The sequence below is a fragment of the Gambusia affinis genome, linkage group LG11 (genome assembly GCF_019740435.1).
Source record: "Gambusia affinis linkage group LG11, SWU_Gaff_1.0, whole genome shotgun sequence".
NCBI lineage: Eukaryota > Metazoa > Chordata > Actinopteri > Cyprinodontiformes > Poeciliidae > Gambusia > Gambusia affinis.
The window spans coordinates 29,529,330-29,547,074 of NC_057878.1; the positions used below are offsets into that span (position 1 = coordinate 29,529,330).

Here is a 17,745-nt window from a genome sequence, read left to right on the forward strand (position 1 = left end):
GGATTGAAACTGGCTGATGGCAGGACAGGAAGATTAGTCGTCCTGAAAAGATGATCACTGGAAAAACCTTCTAATGTTAAATATGACACATAACTGGATAAAAGAAAGTTGCTGATATTTAGTGGTTCAAACATATTATCACACATTACAATCGTCGAGCATTTGGAAAAGGTTGCTCTTTATTTGTCAAAGCAATGAGGGAACTGCGGGGATTATTCCAGCCACCTGAAATAATCCGTTCCCTCTCCATCTCATTGGAACAAATTAATTTACCAACAAGTTTTCCACTGTGCTTATTCCTCTAATCATCAACAATAAATGCTGTGATTTTGGTAACATTTCTCCATTTTTGCCAAAGTTATGAGGAGGGAACCAAATATTTTAGCTCTTTCAATTAGCCTGTTCTTTGTAGAGGGAACAGATTATTTCAGGCAGCTGAAATATCCATTCTCTCCTCTTTGGGAAATAAAGAGCAACTGTTTCCAAATTCTCAGACTCATGTGTGATGAAGTAGAACGGGATTTACCATAAAGTCTAAACCAGTTTCATCAGCCAGTTTCAATCCTCTTATATCAGCAATGAACAATTAGAAACAAACACAACGTTTTGGAAAACCGAGTTTGGTGACTGATTTTTTAGTCAGGCTTGAGAGACAAAAAAGTTGGAAAAAGGCCGATTTTCTTGGCGTTTAAAATAACAAAAAAAAAAAAAAAGCGTAAGAAGACCTTGTTTATTTATTTATTTTATAATTTTGTCAGCTGCCGTTTACACTGAAAGTTTGACATGATTATCTGAGCGGTTTTATCGAGAAATCGACCAGAAAGCCGAGGAACTGGTCCGACCGCCAGATCCGCCTCTCTGACTGCAATGCGCGCTCCCGACGCAGGAGAACCGATTTTCACAGGGGAACTGAATTTCGCTCAAGACATGCCTCTGACCACAACCAATCACAGTGCAGGATGGAAACACGCCCCTTCCCCTGCAGGTGGGCCTCCGTCACCTGATCTGGCTGATTCTTTAACATGGAAACGACGAAACATGCATGTAAATGACGTCATAGTCTGTAATTTAGTCTGAATTACTTTATTTCCACATTTATGTTCTTGTAATTTTCAGTCACAGAAAATAAAACGTTTCAATAAAAATGAATGTCTGAAGATCTGCTGCAGAGCCCAGAAGTATTCACAGCCTGAAAAGTGTGGCTGGCTTTTAGCCTCATTCACCACTACACAGCTCATGCTACCAGTGGAAGCTAACGCTAATCAGAAGCTTCATAACATGACGGAGGGAGAACTTTAGCAGAACCAGATGTGACCCAAAGGTCATGGGTTAGGGACCAGCAGACATCTCCAGAACCTGAACCCACCGGCTCCAGAACCTCCTGTGGTTCTGCCACTCCGTCCTGACCCGACTCCGTCTCTGAAGTTGATCAGGATGAAACGAGGAAACGAGATTCGAACAAACTGGATCCATCAAACAAAATTTGAGAACTACACACCATTTAAATATATATATATATAAAAAATAAAAATTTTTCCCTTCTCATCCACCGCGGGTGGTGATTCTTCTTCCTCTTAGCTCGGGTCCTCTACCAGAGGCCTGGGAGCTTGAGGGTTCTGCGCAGTATCTTGGCTGTGCCTAGGACTGCACATTTCTGGACTGAGATGTCTGATGTTGTTCCTGGGATCTGTTGTAGCCACTGTTCCAGTTTGGGGGTGACTGCCCCGAGGGTCCCGATGACCACAGGCACCACTGTGGTCTTCACCTTCCAGGCCCTCTCCAGTTCCTCCCTTAGGCCCTGGTATTTCTCTAGTTTTTCATGCTCCTTTTTCCTGATGTTGCAGTCACTTGGTATTGCCACATCCATGACTTTCCTCTGTTGTTTATCCACCACGACTATGTCTGGTTGGTTCGCCCTCACCATTTTGTCTGTCTGGATCTGGAAGTCCCACAGGATCTTAGCTTGGTCATTCTCCACTACCTTCGGGGGTGTTTCCCACATTGATCTTGGGGGTTCCAGTCCATATTCTGCACAGATGTTTCTGTACACTATGCCTGCCACTTGGTTGTGTCGTTCCATGTATTCTTTCCCTGCCAGTACCTTGCACCCTGCTGTTATGTGTTGGACTGTCTCAGGGGCCTCCTTGCACAACCTACACCTTGGGTCTTGTCTGGTGTGGTAGATCTGGGCCTCAATTGCTCTGGTGTTTAGGGCCTGTTCCTGGGCGGCCATGATGAGGGCCTCTGTGCTGTCCTTCAGTCCAGCTTTTTCCAGCCATTGGTAGGACTTTCTGATGTCAGCCACTTGGTTGTTGCGGTGGTACATCCCATGCAGGGGCTTGTCCTCCCATGATGGTTCCTCCGGCACCTCAGCTTCTGTTCCCCATTGTTTGAGACATTCACTGAGCACATTGTCTGTTGAGGCTTTGTCCCTGATGTATCTATGGATCTTGGATGTCTCGTCTTGGACAGTGGTTCTCACACTCACTAGTCCTCTGCCTCCTTCTTTGCGGTTCGTGTAGAGTCTCAGGGTGCTGGATTTGGGGTGGAACCCTCCATGCATTGTTAGTAGTTTCCGGGTCTTAACATCTGTGGCCTGTATCTCCTCCTTTGGCCAGCTAATTATTCCTGCAGGGTATCTGATTACTGGTAGGGCATAGCTGTTTATTGCACGGATCTTGTTCTTGCCATTGAGCTGGCTTCTCAGGACTTGTCTTATTCGTTGGAGGTATTTGGTTGTGGCTCTTTTTCTTGTGATCTCATCAAGGTTGCCATTTGCTTGTGATATTCCCAGGTATTTGTAACCTTCCTCTATGTCTGCTATTGTTCCTTCTGGGAGTGAGACCCCTTATGTGCGGATGACCTTCCCTCTCTTTGTAACCATCCGACCACACTTCTCTAGTCCGAATGACATCCCAATGTCCGTGCTGTATATCCTGGTGGTGTGGATCAGTGAGTCGATGTCTCGCTCGCTCTTGGCGTACAGCTTGATGTCATCCATGTAGAGGAGGTGGCTGATGTTGGCTCCATTCTTGAGTCGGTATCCGTAGCCAGTCTTGTTGATGATTTGGCTGAGGGGGTTCAGGCCTATGCAGAACAGTAGCGGGGACAGCGCATCTCCTTGGTATATGCCACATTTGATGGATACTTGTGCAAGTGGCTTGCTGTTGGCTTCAAGGGTGGTCTTCCAACAGAACAATCCCTACCATATATATATATATATATATATATATATATATATATATATATAACAGTAGGCAATTGGACTAATTACCTCGTTCCTTTGTGAGTTTACATCATTCACAACAAACATCACATAAAACAAATAGATTTCATTAAATTTTAACAAACAAATGGCTTCTACCGCGATAATTATGTGAGATTAAATTAATTATATTCCAGCTTCAGAAGATTTTCCTTTACCTTAACAGAGCTCTTTGGTTCCTCCTATCAGTCTGTAGCTTCTCATATTGAGGTCAAAGTTCAGATCTACCATAACTGACTGACACCTGCTGGCCTCAGGTTTTCAACCAGTTTGTGACTGAGAAACCAGTAACCTCCTCCCAGTTGATGACATGAACTTGTTAGTTCCTCTGATATATTGTGACAATCCGCTAGAAATGAAGCACTAATGGAGTCATGTTTCCATAGAAACAAGGCGCCGCCAGGCTTTGTTTGTGAGACTTGCGGTCACGTGGGTCGTTGTGGGCGGAGCTTGTAAGGTCCTCGTTCCTCCACACCTGCACTTACCTGTCCGCCCTCCACCTCAGAACTCACTCAGTCAAGATCTCAGACTGGAACCCGGATCACTTCACGGACCCCCACTGAGACCAAACCCCGGAAACCACTGCATTGCCCCTCTGGCGGAAGTTTGTCTTCCTCTCAAGTAAGATCAGTCTAATTCTTCATGAATTTCCACTTTCCGACTACCTCAAACTCACCATCTCTTTCTCTTTGCTCTTCACAATACAGACAAGAACTACACAGTCTCACTTTTCCTCATTGTTAAAATAAACTTTATTTATCTGATCATCTCTTCTCCTGGTGTTGTTCTGTATGTGGGAAAAGAAACTCGGACCCATCATGACAAGAAGTCTTTTTTACCGAGATAAAACGGATCATCACCTAAATTTAATCGTATTTTTCCAGATGTCTCGTCTGTTTCAGCCTCTTTAGGGCATCAGCTACTTGTGATCAGTTTTGAACTGGAGAAATCTCCTTCCGGGCCTCCATCTGAATTTTGCGCGTCATCCGGGTCACGTGTCTGGAACCCAGACATTATTAATAAAGACTTTATAAAGTCCTGCTTCTTGCGCCCCCCACTAATGGAGAAGTACTAGTTTATTCTGACGAGAACAAGAAACAGAAAATATGCACAAAACCACAGCTGACTGCTGCTAGTTCACTTAAATATTCCCTTTATGGAAGAGATTTATTTATAACAATAGAGAAGAGAACAAAGTAACTTAGTAAAAATACAAGTAAACGGGACATATTTAGATAAATGAACAGGAGCAAAGGAGAGCAGCTGAGAGGCGCAAACGGCCTACCTACAATACCACAGAAGAAGAAATAAAGGTTCAAATTCACATCCATGTGCAGAAACTCGGTTCGGTTCTTCAGGCCGGGCCGTCACGGCGTCTCTGGTTTACTGGGTTCTGCTCTGGTTCTGCTCTGGTTCTGCTCTGGTTCTGGCTGCAGTCTTGGGTTGCTCCCTGTCCAGAGCTCTGTCCATCTCGGTGTAATAGTCCAGGGCTTTCCTTACCGGGTCGATGATGTGCTGCTGCGGACAGACAGACAGGTCAATGCTACAGCTGACGGACCGCCCGGCGTTTGGCCGAAGGAGGATTTCTTATTTGTTTTTCAAAACCTGATTTCAGTGTCTGCTCACCTCCAGGCAGGGGAAGAGGCCGGCCAGCTCCATGAAGAGCGGCAGCAGGACGAACCTGATGAAGCCGATCTGAGATGAAGGTTTGGTCACTTTGTCTCTGTCCATGAAGGGACTGACTGGAAGACCCTCCAACTTCTCCACGTCACTCTGAGGACAAAAACCCCTGGATTCAGTTTACATCTGGGCCCTGCAGCCATGTTCTCTGAATTCTGGAGTAAAAACAGAGGCTGCAAACGAACCACAGCTCAGGGTGTCTGATTTTAGTTCATGTAATCTAGCTGAGATAAAGGTACACCTGTAGTGTACCTCCCCTAATCTGCACAGTTTAGATTATTCTGTCAGACCTTCCTCCTCCTCCTCCTCCTCCTCTTCCTCTTCAGGCTCATTGAATATTCAGCTGTAGCTTTGATCTGCAGCTCTATTCATATTGAGATTAACGTGACGCTGAGCATCCCAACGTCGTCACATTGGATATTTGTTGGATCGTGAACCTGGGTGTGGCTCCTGCTTCCAAATTACTTCAGGTGGTGCTCTTTCTATAGTGTAACCTAGCCTAGCCTAGCCTAGCGTAGCCTAGCATAGCCTGCCTGAACTAAGTTTATTTGTTAGTTTGCTAAAAGTGCCCTTGCTCAGTCTATCTAAACATGCCATGAATTATGTGAGTAATTCACATAAAATACCTTATTTTTGCTTAGTCAAACTAAAACTATTTAATTTATTTTGTTAGATTATCAAATTTTAGTTTTGATTAGTGTAGCCCATCTTTTAGCATGCCAATTGTTTTTATGTTTATCTTAAAGGGATAACCTGTTTAAGATTGTATTGTATTTAAAACGTAATCAATTAGTAATCTATTGACGGATATAGACTCATTGTCGTGTTTTTATTGTTGATTCTATGTTTCATTGTGTTTCTGTGTTTGATTTGATGTAAAGCTCTTTGAAATGCCTTGCTGCTGAAATGTGCTATACTAATAAACTTTGATTGATAACTTTAGTTTACTCTTATTGTATATTTGTTTTACATCAGTTTAGGCCAATTCACCTGAGATTAATAATTTGTCTCAGATTTTCAGTTTAGTTTAATGTAGGGTGACCAGACGTCCTCTTTTTCCCGGACATGTCCTACTTTTCAGACCTAAAAAAATGTCCGGGGGGAATTTCAAAATCGTCCGGGATTTTGGTCAACTGCCTCAAAACACATTACATAGTGTTACCTCCCCCCAAGAAGTGTCCTCCTCTTCAGAAACCCAAATCTGGTCACCCTAGTTTAATGTAGCTGGTGCAGTTTAATCTTAGATAGTTGAGGTTATTCTAAATTAGTTAGGCTAACCTAGTTTATTCAAGGCTAGCTAAGCCTGGTTTATCCCATGTTAGCTTTGTGAACTAGACCTAAACTTAGTTTGGTTTATTTTAGTTTAGCTGACCTAAGATTTTCTTTCAACTTTGTTGTATTAATTTATTATTTTCTATTCAATTTACTTACATAGAGTCAATTCATGACAAATGTCATCACTTCAACACAGCTATTTGTGCTAGCTTGGCTAAATTTGGCTAACAATATTGTTGGCTAGCTAAACTTGTTTAGCTGAGCTAGGACAGCTGCCTGTCCTCAGATTGTTTTAGTGCAGCTAAACTTTATTCAGCAGGATTCATTTTATGTCTTATTTGAACCAAAGCTGTACTGTCAGTATTTTTTCGATGGCCATAATATACAGCAGAAAGATATTTTATAGGGAGAAGTGAAGCTAATTTCACGCAGCCTTTTGTTTCTGCCAACATTTAATCCAGAGGATGGAGCTGGATTACGTGGTACCTGGTTGAAGAACTCCTGTAACAGGCAGTCCAGCCAGGGCCCGGCCACCTCCAGGGGCCGCGCTTCGTTGGAAATGTCGCTCACTTTGATCAGGATCATCATGAGCTGCTCACAGCAAAAAGACACATGGGAATTTGGGGGAAAAGGAAATATATTTTTAGATGTTTTCTGTTAGTTAACTTTGACTTGTTGGACTAGGACTTTATGAAAGATGGGTTTGTTTACAATAAAAACGGCATTTGAATATACAGAAGTCTCAGATCTCAGATTTTATTTCTGAAATGAAACGTGGAACCGTTTGGTGTAGTTTTAGCTGAGCCTGACTGTCTGTTTCTGAAGATTTCTTAAAAACAAAAACTGATTTTCCATCAACTTGTAAAGGTTCATTCATGTTTGCTTGTTTCTCAGCATATTAAATGTTTCTATGACTAATAGAGCTGCTAGTCAGAATTAAAGTAGAGAAACTTTCCCTGAATGACAACATTTCTCATTTATCCCTCAGCAGAATCCGGGTCGCTTGGATATCAGGACCATCCGGGTTTATTTTCCTCTTGGTCGAGTCGGGTCGCTCGGCGCTGCGTCGCTCTCACCAGGTCTTTGTGTTCCTTGTTGGTGAAGTCGAAAGCAGGCAGGACGGACTTGAACTTGTGCAGAATCTCATTGTGCCTCGTCATGTCGGTGGCCAGGATGCATCTGCAGTTAGAACACGATCAGAACCAGGAACTGATACAAGAATCACACTGAGCTCCTGAAGGCGATGATCTCACTTGATGATTCCCTCTCTTATCCGTTTGTACTGATCCGAGGACAGATTCCTGAAAATGTTGCTTTCTCTCTGTGAAACAAGGAAGAACCTGGTCCCTGACTGTGGTCAGCTGATTCCAGTGGGAAGCAGAGGAAAGCAGAGGACGTGATCTCACCCTCTGCAGGATCTGAAAGGCCACGGCACAGTGGTGGTTCTCCAGGGGAGAGATGTCGTTGTAGCGCAGAGCCAGTTCGGTCCGCGCGTTTATCTGCAAACGAAAGGAAAGCTTTCAGCTGAAGGTGTCAGTCGAACCGCTGCCGGACAGAGACGCCTCCACCTGGTAGGCATTGTTGTATCCGGTGTGGTCAAGGTCGTGGCAGACCGCAGAGGTCATCATGGTGAGCAGGTCGATGTTCTCCAGTTTATTCCTCAGGTCGGTCAGCCAGATCAGCCCGTACATCTGAACAGAGAGACGACCGTGAACCTGCTGGTCCGGGGACCGCTGTCGCTGTGGAAACAGTCCTTGGACTGCAGGGTCTCACCATCTGGGTGACGCAGAAGCAGTGCTGGAAGTTGTGAAATGGGATGTTGTTGTATCTTCTGTAGACCTCAAACAGGAAGTGCTGCAGAGCTTCAGGCTCAATGTTGAATGACGAGATGAAATCTAAGTCTGTGAACATGACCTGCAGGAGAACCATGATCTCTGCGTCCTCCCACTGCCTGGAGACACGAGAGGGACAGACAGGAGGACATCAAATCTAGAGACACGAGAGAGACAGACAGGAGGACATCGAGTCTGGAGCCCAGCAGGCTCTCCTGTTCTCTGAACGCTCAGCCTGCTTCATGTCGTCAGACAGGCTCTGTTCAGGTGATTAATGTACTGGTCAGGTAGTAATCATGCTGGGGAGCGGCTGTCCTTCCTTTTCCTTGAACCTCCAGAGCCCTGGCTCTGCAGACCTTCCTCCTCCTCCTCTTCCTCTTCAGGCTCAATGAATATTCAGCCGTTCCTTTGATCTGCAGCTCTGTTCATATTGACATTAATGTGATGCTGAGCAGCAAAGGATCTGCTCTTCAACAGCAAAAACAGCTGCACCACATTGTCCTTGATCTCATCCTCATCATCATCATTACTACAGCTTTGATCCAACACTCACCAGTTATCGAAGGTGGGGGTCTTCAGGTACTGCCTCAGTTCCTCTGAGACCTCCAGGGAGCTGCAGCAGGACAGCAGAGAGACAGCAGAGAGTCCTAGAGCCAGAGTCTGCATAGGGAAGCAGCTCCCTGTCCAGGAAGACTCACCTCATCTGCAGGACCTTCTGGCGGACATGCTCCACCTCCTCCCTGGTCTTGTGCAGACTCCTCTTGTGGTAGAACGGTGACGGCTGGTGCGTTCCCTCTGAGAGGTCTTTGTAGAAGCCCAGCCAGCTGAGATGCTCGACACTCTGGAACCAATCAACCAGCCCAACATCAAACCATAGGTTAAGGTCAGAGGTCAGGAAACAGCATGAGCTTGATACCTCCAGCTTCTCCCGGAAACAGTCCACCTGTTTCTTCATCTCCAGCACGACGGCAGGCGTCTCTCCGGCTGCGAACAGGACCTTCTTCTCCAGGCCCTGCAGTCTGGGACAGATCAACACATTAGCGCCTGTAGCCGCCATCAGCCAGGATCCCAGATCACTCAGGAAGTACCTTTTCTCCATGGATGACAGATCAAATCCGAGTGCACCAGCAAGCTCAGCGCCTGCAGAGAGAAGTAACCAGATGACCACCAGGTGGCCCCGAGAGCAGCCGGAGCCTCACGGTGCTAGCTTACCTAGCGGCTCGCTGTTGCAGTCGGCAGCTACCACCTCCAGCCTGTAGCAGGAGGCGGGGCTGTTGGGCTCCAGGCCGGGGCAGATGTTGATGATGTTCCCTTTGGGGTTGTAGAGTTTCAGGATGTCGTGAGGTCCGGCCTCGGCTGCCGAGCGAAACAGATCTGAAAAAGCAGGTCATCCGTCCATTTGTCACCCACTTCTCACAAGAACTCACTAAAGTTCCTCCTTCTGAGCCGTTTGGTCAAACATGGTGGGAGTGGAGCTTCCAGCTATCATAGAGGGGAAAAGTCAAGGGCAAATTATTCACCGTTTATTTTCTCTCCAACAGATTGTTCTAACCCTAAGAGTAAGGCAGAGAGGCATCTGTCCGTCCGCCTTTCTATCTACCTGTCCAAAGAGGTAAAACAGAAATCTTCAGCACACTTTTATCCATCCGTTGAACATAATTTCTATATTTCATATGTTCTGAATTTGACCTTTGAACTTGACCTGTCTCTTTTCCATGCAGAGCCAAACATTTGCAGTTTCCCGATTCTCCTAAAATCCTGAAAGAACCAAAAACCCAGGATTCAATTTAAACCCAAATTTTGACGCAAATCAACCTGATGGCCCGTTGTAGACCCGATGGACCCTTGTAGACCCGATGGACCCTTGTAGACCCGATGGACCCTTGTAGACCCGATGGACCCTTGTAGACCCGATGGACCCTTGTAGACCCGATGGACCCTTGTGGACCCGATGGACCCTTGTAGACCCGATGGACCCTTGTAGACCCGATGGACCCTTGTAGACCCGATGGACCTGACGTTCATGTTGCAGAATGTGGTGAGCAGCTCTGAAACCAGCTCACATCAAAGGCAATCCCACCTTTGATATGCTGTTTGCTCTTCCTCCCTTTTCACAGCCTTTATTTTAAATATTGATTCCCTCATTTTAAGGAGTGCAGCATCATAAATGCTACACGATGCTGCAGCTTAATGGGTAAATGTAATTGTATATGTTGACTAACATTGAGTTAAATGTTAATGAATATTCATTAGCGTGTCCTTATTAATTAAACTAAGTGTACATGAGGAACCGAACGCTTGGTGTTTGTTCTTTAACCAGTACACTATTTAATATTTCCATGTCTTTCCAAATGTTTCTGATGTTTATCCTCTTTCTATCCGGCGCCTTCCTCACTCTGATCTCTGTTTTCCACCCAGAGCCGACCGACTGCAGGGAAACGGTCAGGAAGTGGCTTCATTAGGCGTCACAACGGGAGGAAGGAACCAAGGAACCAGAGTGACGCCGACCAGAGTCGGACCTGGGTCAGCCCAACTGGTCCTGGTTCCTTCAGAACCAGACTGGACCTCATGATGCTGATCTTCATGGACCACAGACTGATAATCTGGTTGTTAAAAGGAGTCAAATCTACAGATCTACTCCTGTTTTCTTAAATCAAACATAATATTAATATTTGAACCTTTTGGAAACACATTTTTGGAAATATGCTAATTTTTATGCTAATTCCAATAAAGTGGAGGAATTACCTGTCAGAGCTTTATTTAATTCCAATAAAGCTCTGACACGTCTACATCATAATGTACCATTAAAAGTTTTTAATGGTACATTATGATGTAGACCTGTCAGAGCAAACATGTAAATGAATCAATATTGATTCCTTATTGATTCAATATAAAATCAATCCAAACGTTTCAATATGGATTCAATGGTGCGTCATGTTGTGCTATCTGGGTTCTGGCTGCTGCTGCCATGACGACAGTTTGACTTTTCTTTAATGAACTGAAAGAAGCAGAAAAACCAAGCAAGTGAAAAGTCCAGACTGACCTTTGACCTCCTGAGCCGGACAGTTTCCTGGGAACTCGGCCCGCTCCGGGATCCCGTTCACTGTGAAGTGAATCGTTTTGGATGCCATGTTGCTGCAGCGGGAGCTGCTGCAGTCTGATCATGATCCCAGAGAGACACTGCCTCCTCTTCATCCCCTCCTCTTCCTCTTCATCCCCTCCTCTCTCCTCTTCATCCCCTCCTCTCTCCTCTTCATCGCCTCCTCTCTCCTCTTCATCGCCTCCTCTCTCCTCTTCATCCCCTCCTCTCTCCTCTTCATCGCCTCCTCTCTCCTCTTCATCGCCTCCTCTCTCCTCTTCATCCCCTCCTCTCTCCTCTTCATCGCCTCCTCTCTCCTCTTCATCGCCTCCTCTTCCTAGATTGTAATAATCTGAGCCCAAAAACAAATGCTGGAATCAAATCAGCTCTGTGTGTGCTGTCTTAATCAACACACACACACACACACACACACACACACACACACACACACACACACACACACACACACACACACACACACACACACACACACAGAACCAGCGTTCTGTGTTTGATCTAGCTCTGTAACGGATCAGTTGGTTCTGTCTGTGCTGGTCATTAGGGTTAGGGAGTATTAAATAGTGTACTGAAGGGAGTAAAAGTAAAAAGTTGTCAGAATGATGAATACATTTACCTGAAAAATCTACTTAAGTACAGCAACATAGTACGTTTTTACTTTACAACTCTGATTTCTCCAAACATTCTGTTTCCCACATTTATAATGGAGACACGCAGAGAAAAAGAATGAATTCCTCTAACTCCCGGCAAGATGGCGGAGACAACAGCTGCGCGGTAAGAGCTCTGGGTAGCTAGCTCCTTAAATAAGTAGGTGAACATGTATGAAGGCCGGACGTGGCCCAAAAACAAGAAATGTATTTCCAAGCACTGTTCAGGTGAAATCACTCAATCAGGTTTATTCTTATATTGTGCACAATACAGAGAGCTTGTAGAACAATGAGTAATGAAGCAGGTCTAGATTAAACCTCGCTAAGCTCTGCCAGGCAGAGAAACACATGAGTTTTATACCAACGATAAAGAATTAACAACAAGGGGAGAGACAGTCTGGTTCTGACACAGCTGTGGAAAACAACTTCCAACCTTCTACATGAAACCCAAATAGTTCTTTTTGGTGAGAGTTCATAAGCATTTCATATGACCTGACTAGCAGATGTAACCTTATTGTAAGTTTTCCATGACAATCATCAACTAATAATAATAATAATGAATTAAAGCATCCAGTGATAATGGGAGCGATAAGACAAGCAAGAGAAAAACAACGACGATAATGGCTAACAACAAAGCTAACAGTGTAACAGCTGTGAACAGGAATCAAGCTCAGCGTTGGTTTATTCCTATCGGACAGTGAGAGACACGTTCAACCGCGGGTTTGGTACACAGTCACCGTCCTGCGGCCCAACAAACACATTTTGGAGAGAAAACTTTATTCAAGCTTTATAAACGTAACAACGCCAAAGTTTTGTTTAAAACACTTACAAGGTTAACATTATTTTTTATGCAGAGCAAAAGTTGTGAGAACTATTTTTAACAATATAAACATTATTAAGAATGAGAGGTAGCATTAGCATGCATCTGGCTGCTGCGGTACGTCACAGAACCCTGCTTTGTGCAACACTAATAATCGTCCTCCCAGAACAATATTTAATATAGGAACCAAAAATAAAAGGAATATAAAACAGAAATAGCCTGCTCAATCCAAAAGCAATAACAAACATGTCAATTCAATAAAATAGAAATAAAAACCTTCAGTTAAATCAGTGAACAGACTGATAGAATCTATGGTCCAGAGGCCTTTTTCAAAGAGTTCTAGCATTCTGCATGTTGGCCCATTCCACACTGTTAAGCAATGATTCCAGTTGTGTGGTGGATGTGTTATCTATGGCTTCTGTTTTTTTTAGTACTTCCTATACAGATTTTGATTAGGAAGTGTTTAGTTTCGGGTTGATGAGGATTATTTACATTGTAGGAGTCTTATGGGCCAGATGCTGTGTTACGTAACAGGCGTGACACTGAGCTAGGGAATTGAAGAGACCTGATCAATCTCTTTCTTTCCTGAACCTTCTGTAGAGGGTAACTTTTATGTTGACATGTGGACTAGGTCTCACTCTTCATTTGTGCCAGAATATATCGGTTGTAGACATATCCTCTTTGGTTACCTTTCTTTAGATCATGCTCAGGATTTTGGTGAATTTCACGGGGGGTGAATGTAACAACTTTAGAAAATGTGCTTTATTTTTTTATTATTATAATATTTGAAATTTCACCAAATCCTGACTAACAATGAAGAATCTTATTTCTTTGTCATATTTTAAGAATTGTATTATTTTACTTATTTAGATAAGCACTATTACCTGTACTGTCACTTTAAGAGAGCATCTTATGGCATCAGTACTGTACTACCTTCAGGTGGCGCTAGGCTGCCTGAGAAGAGGTAGGAAATTCTCTTTGCTTTTGGTTATGCTAGAGTTTTATGAAATATGTAAAACAATTGTAAATACATGCAGCTGTGATTTGTTTTAATACATACAAAGGAGTATTCTTTTTGACAAGTTAAGAAAAATTTTCTTAAATGTTAGAGAAGATATTATTAGTTAGTCACAGGGTTTCTCCATGTGCTTGTCTGCTAGGGGAATTTGGACTCCTGTGAATGGAAGAGCTGCATGTTAAAGGGCATTTTTATTTCTATTTGTGCAGGCCTCTGCAATAAAGAACAACCAGCAACTCCGATGGTCTGACTCCCTTCTTCATCTGAACACAACGCAGAACACATCAAGGTTAACCGACTGTATAAGACCAGGTTATCGGTGAAGAACACTAGTAGTATACACCGGTTACATAAGGTTCATAAAATAAAAAAATAAATCAAATTAACTCAACTACAACAGCAAAGCTAACAAGACTCTGCTAACACAATACTGCCACAAACCCCCAGGACCACACAAGGAGACAAAGGGAGACGAGCAGGTTGGTTCAAATGCATCCAGTGCCAAGATTTTAGAAGAAGCTGAAAATCTACAGAAAATGATGCTGAACGTTGGAGAAGAAATGAAACGGAAAACGCTCTCCATTGCTAATATTGCTAAAGCGGTGAAGTTTAATAGCACCGAAGATCAACTGCGGTAAAACTAGCCGGCCCGCACTCGATTTTCATGTGCGCCGTGGCACAAGACGTTACGGCTCCCTAATTTATGAGCTTTCAGAGTAAAAGCTCACATCCGGTTCATTTTTGATCTACTGCAAGTAGATTTCCAGCGGGGAAAACAAACATGTCCAAAGTGTGAAGGAGAGCATAATTATGATGAGGAAAACACAGAGTGAATAATGGAGGATGTGAGGTCAGAAGAAAAGCAACGGAAATCAAACTAGTTAAAGTCAATAGTGATATAAGTTTTGCAGAAGCTGCTAAAAGAGAGTCTGAGGTTTTTGGTATAAAGCAGGGGTGGGCAATTAATTTCTTCAGGGGGCCGCATGAAAAATATGAAATATGTTGGAGGGCCGATCCAGCAATGACTCAAATTTAATCTTGACTCATTATTCATTTTCTCATACCTCTTGTTGTAATAAAATATTTAAATCATATTCTTTTGTTAAGAAGAATATTCAGTAAAAATTAATAAAAATAAAAAAACAATTTGTGGTTTGGCTGAAGTGAGAATTAACAAATTAATAGTTAAAAAAAATATCGTCATCACATCTGAATTTATTTTTAACTTTTTAATCTCTCCACAATTGAAATGGTGTGTGTTATATTAATCAACTGATCAACTGCATATATGAGCAATAAATGGTTTTAAGTGTTGGAAAAAGCCTGACGAACAGATGAGCAGCTGGGCAGTGTCCCGTATGTCACAGCTCTCATCCAAAGCCAGGGAAAAATACCGGTACTCAAAATCATTCACGCTGTCTTTCAGTTGCAGCACCAGGTTCGTCGCGATGTCCTCCATCCTTCTCGTTACGTTTGCGGCGGAGAGGAGATGTTCTCAAAAGCGTCTTTTTCTCAGGACATATTAGCACTGCTATACTCTCCGTCAGAGAAAGGTTTGCTCTTCCTAGCAATCTTGTGGGTTATGACAAATCTTGCCTTGACTGCAGCTCCTCTAGATGCCAGGCGTTTTGTAAAAAGTGTTTGTTGAGCTTGCAACTTGGCTACAGTACAGCGACTCAGTGGCGCTCTTTCTCTGAAAAGTTCTTGTATCTCTTCTGTGTTTGGTCACGTAGTGACGGTGGATATATATTCCTTTAACACAGCCACCTGCACCACAAACTAAACACACGGCCTTGCCTTTGACTTCAATAAAGAAATATTTCGCTGTCCATGCCTTGTTAAAAATGCAGAATTCGGAATCAACTTTTCTTTTTTTACCGTGAGATGACATTTTGTGGGGATCGTGTATTCGGCTGCTAGCATCACTTGTTGTTGCTGTGCGTTAGCATTTATGTACGTGCATTCATAAACGGTGCGTCAAGCCCTTTCAAAATAAAAGACAGCTGTGTCGCATGCACTCGAAAATACGGTGTTTTGTTTTGACTGGGGGGGGGGGACGCGGGCCGGACAGGGATGCCCAACGGGCCATATCTGGCCCGCGGGCCTTAAAATGCCCAGGTCTGGTATAAAGGATATAAATAAGAGACTAGAGGCAGAAGGACAGGAAGACAAAAACTGATCATCTTACTGTGAAACGCTAGAAACTTTATTGCAGATGGAGAAGAGTTTAAAGGATTTGTTAGAGAATTTAAAGAAGATCTAGATATTATATGTATTTAGGAAACTTGGCTTAAACCAAATCTTGATTTTGTTCTAAAAGGAAATGAAAGCATTAGAAGAGACAGAGAGGGAGGATCTGGAGGAGGATGTATAATATTCATAAAACAGGGAATTAGATTTAAATTATTGGCTAAAGGAAGAGAGTTAGAATATATTGTTATTGAAATTTGGACAGTAAATGGGCAATTTAAAATAATTAACTTCTATAATCCATGTAAAAGACTTTCAATAGATTTAATGGAGGAACTTGGAGTTTATTTAGATGGTAAAGTTATATAGTGTGGGGATTTTAATGGGCATAACTGATGATACCATTGTTTACTCATCAGACAAGAGCAGGACTGTCGTCAGTGAAAAACTAAAGATCAGCTTGCAGAGATGATCATCATGGCTGAAGGATTCCTGTTTAACTCTCAGTACAAAGAAAACAAGAAAACATCATTACAGTTCTTGAATATCCAGATCAATGAGGATCTTATTGAACAAGTATAACAAGAAAAATATTTAGGAATAATTTTGGATGCTCAGTTAAATTTTAGGAGCCACGTTGATAAAATCAGCAAAACTGTTGGATCAAATATAAACTGTTTTAAATTTGTTAGAAACTGTTTAACTCTTCAGTGTGCAGAGATGTTTCTGAACTCAATGATGGTCTCACATTTCTCCCAGGATCTGCTGTCTGGGTTCAGACCAGCCCAACTCCAACCGTTAGCACTCATATGTAATGAGACCTGATCGAATATTGGGACATGATCAACAATGATCAATAATGATGTCTTTATTCTCTTCCTTTCTTAAAGCCTGACTCTGTTTAACTCCAGTTCTTATTGTCAGTTCTTGAATATTTAGGATTTCCAGTAAAATGTGTGAATGTAATTAGAGGTCTCTATGGTAACATTAAAGGTAAAGATCATTATATTTATAGCTCATTTTCAGCATCATGGCAATACAAAGTGCTTTAAAGAAATTAAAAAGAAATACAGACAAAAGGAAAGAGCAAAAGAAGAAGAAGAATGTAAATAAACTAGAGGCTCCTTTTCATAGCTGGTAGTTAAGTGTAAGAAAGTTTCCTCTGATCTAATTCTGAGAGAATAGGCGTCTAAAAATAGTGGCAAAGTAGTTTTTCTGGGTTGTTAAATAAGTGTGAGTAAGTCAGTATCCTCTGGACTTTCTAAGTGTTCTCTAAACTTGTAAAAGTAACGAGTTCTCCAGTTTTTAAGTTTTAATAAAAACTAAATGTTCTTGTTCTGGAAGAGTTTTTTCTGGATTCTAAGTTTGTTGTAATTCCTTTTCTGGGTTCCAATAATAGGAGTCTTTCTGCATTACAATCTAAAAAATGATCTAATATTAATCTAAAATAGTGAGTTCTCTACAGTTTCTAGAAAGATAAGCTAAAGAGTTACTAATAAACTAATATACTAGAGTCTCTGGATTCCAAGTTTGTTCTAATTCCGTTTCTGGGTTAAAAGTGAACAAAATAAAATAAAAAAGAGGAAAGAACTGTTGTGGAAAAAAACCATTTCCAAGCACTGTTCAGGTAAAATCACTCAATCAGGTTTATTCATGAATTGTGCACAACTCAGAGAGTTTGTAGGACAATCAGTAATGAAGCAGGTCTGGATGAGAAACTCTGCCAGGCAGAGAAACATGTTAGTTTTATTCAAAGGGATAAAAGATCCAAAGCCTGGGAAACAGACTGGTTCCCACACAGCTGGGAAAAACAACGTCCAACCTTCTACATGCAACCCAAATAACTTTAACTTGGTGGGAATATTCAGAACTTAGAATAAACATACAGCAATACAACTAGCAGGTGTGACCTTATTGTAAT

General features: G+C 42.6%; 1 protein-coding gene and 1 long non-coding RNA gene across 4 annotated transcripts; one reads left to right on the forward strand and one right to left on the reverse strand.

Annotated features, from left to right (window-relative positions):
• Positions 1 to 4,401: 4,401 nt before the first annotated feature.
• On the reverse strand, positions 4,402 to 11,242 carry si:dkey-219c10.4 (high affinity cGMP-specific 3',5'-cyclic phosphodiesterase 9A). 3 transcript variants are annotated; one of them, XM_044132463.1, is made up of 14 exons: positions 11,096 to 11,242; positions 9,265 to 9,426; positions 9,141 to 9,192; positions 8,969 to 9,071; positions 8,751 to 8,893; positions 8,606 to 8,665; positions 7,994 to 8,171; positions 7,789 to 7,911; positions 7,627 to 7,719; positions 7,474 to 7,541; positions 7,297 to 7,399; positions 6,707 to 6,811; positions 4,892 to 5,038; positions 4,402 to 4,780 (listed from the first exon to the last, which is right to left on the reverse strand). In XM_044132463.1, the coding sequence occupies exons 1-14, from the start codon at positions 11,181 to 11,183 to the stop codon at positions 4,649 to 4,651; spliced, it is 1,557 nt and encodes a 518-aa protein (XP_043988398.1). In that variant the 5' UTR covers positions 11,184 to 11,242; the 3' UTR covers positions 4,402 to 4,648. The 3 variants fall into 3 exon arrangements, with proteins under 3 accessions (XP_043988398.1, XP_043988397.1, XP_043988399.1); XM_044132462.1 differs by having other exon boundaries at positions 4,402 to 4,783; XM_044132464.1 differs by having other exon boundaries at positions 4,402 to 4,783; positions 9,265 to 9,534; positions 11,096 to 11,195.
• On the forward strand, positions 9,524 to 10,859 carry LOC122840220. The gene is made up of 3 exons (XR_006372187.1): positions 9,524 to 9,664; positions 9,774 to 10,090; positions 10,471 to 10,859. It is a non-coding gene; the product is annotated as an uncharacterized LOC122840220 (long non-coding RNA).
• Positions 11,243 to 17,745: the final 6,503 nt, after the last annotated feature.

Excerpts from the sequence above, each read along its gene's own strand:
- si:dkey-219c10.4 (XM_044132462.1), bottom strand. The coding sequence starts at position 11,183 with ATGGCATCCAAAACGATTCACTTCACAGTGAACGGGATCCCGGAGCGG. Across the intron at positions 7,720-7,788 it reads GATACAACAATGCCTACCAG|ATAAACGCGCGGACCGAACT; the intron begins GTGGAGGCGTCT and ends TTTCGTTTGCAG. Across the intron at positions 5,039-6,706 it reads TACAGGAGTTCTTCAACCAG|AGTGACGTGGAGAAGTTGGA; the intron begins GTACCACGTAAT and ends TTTTGTCCTCAG.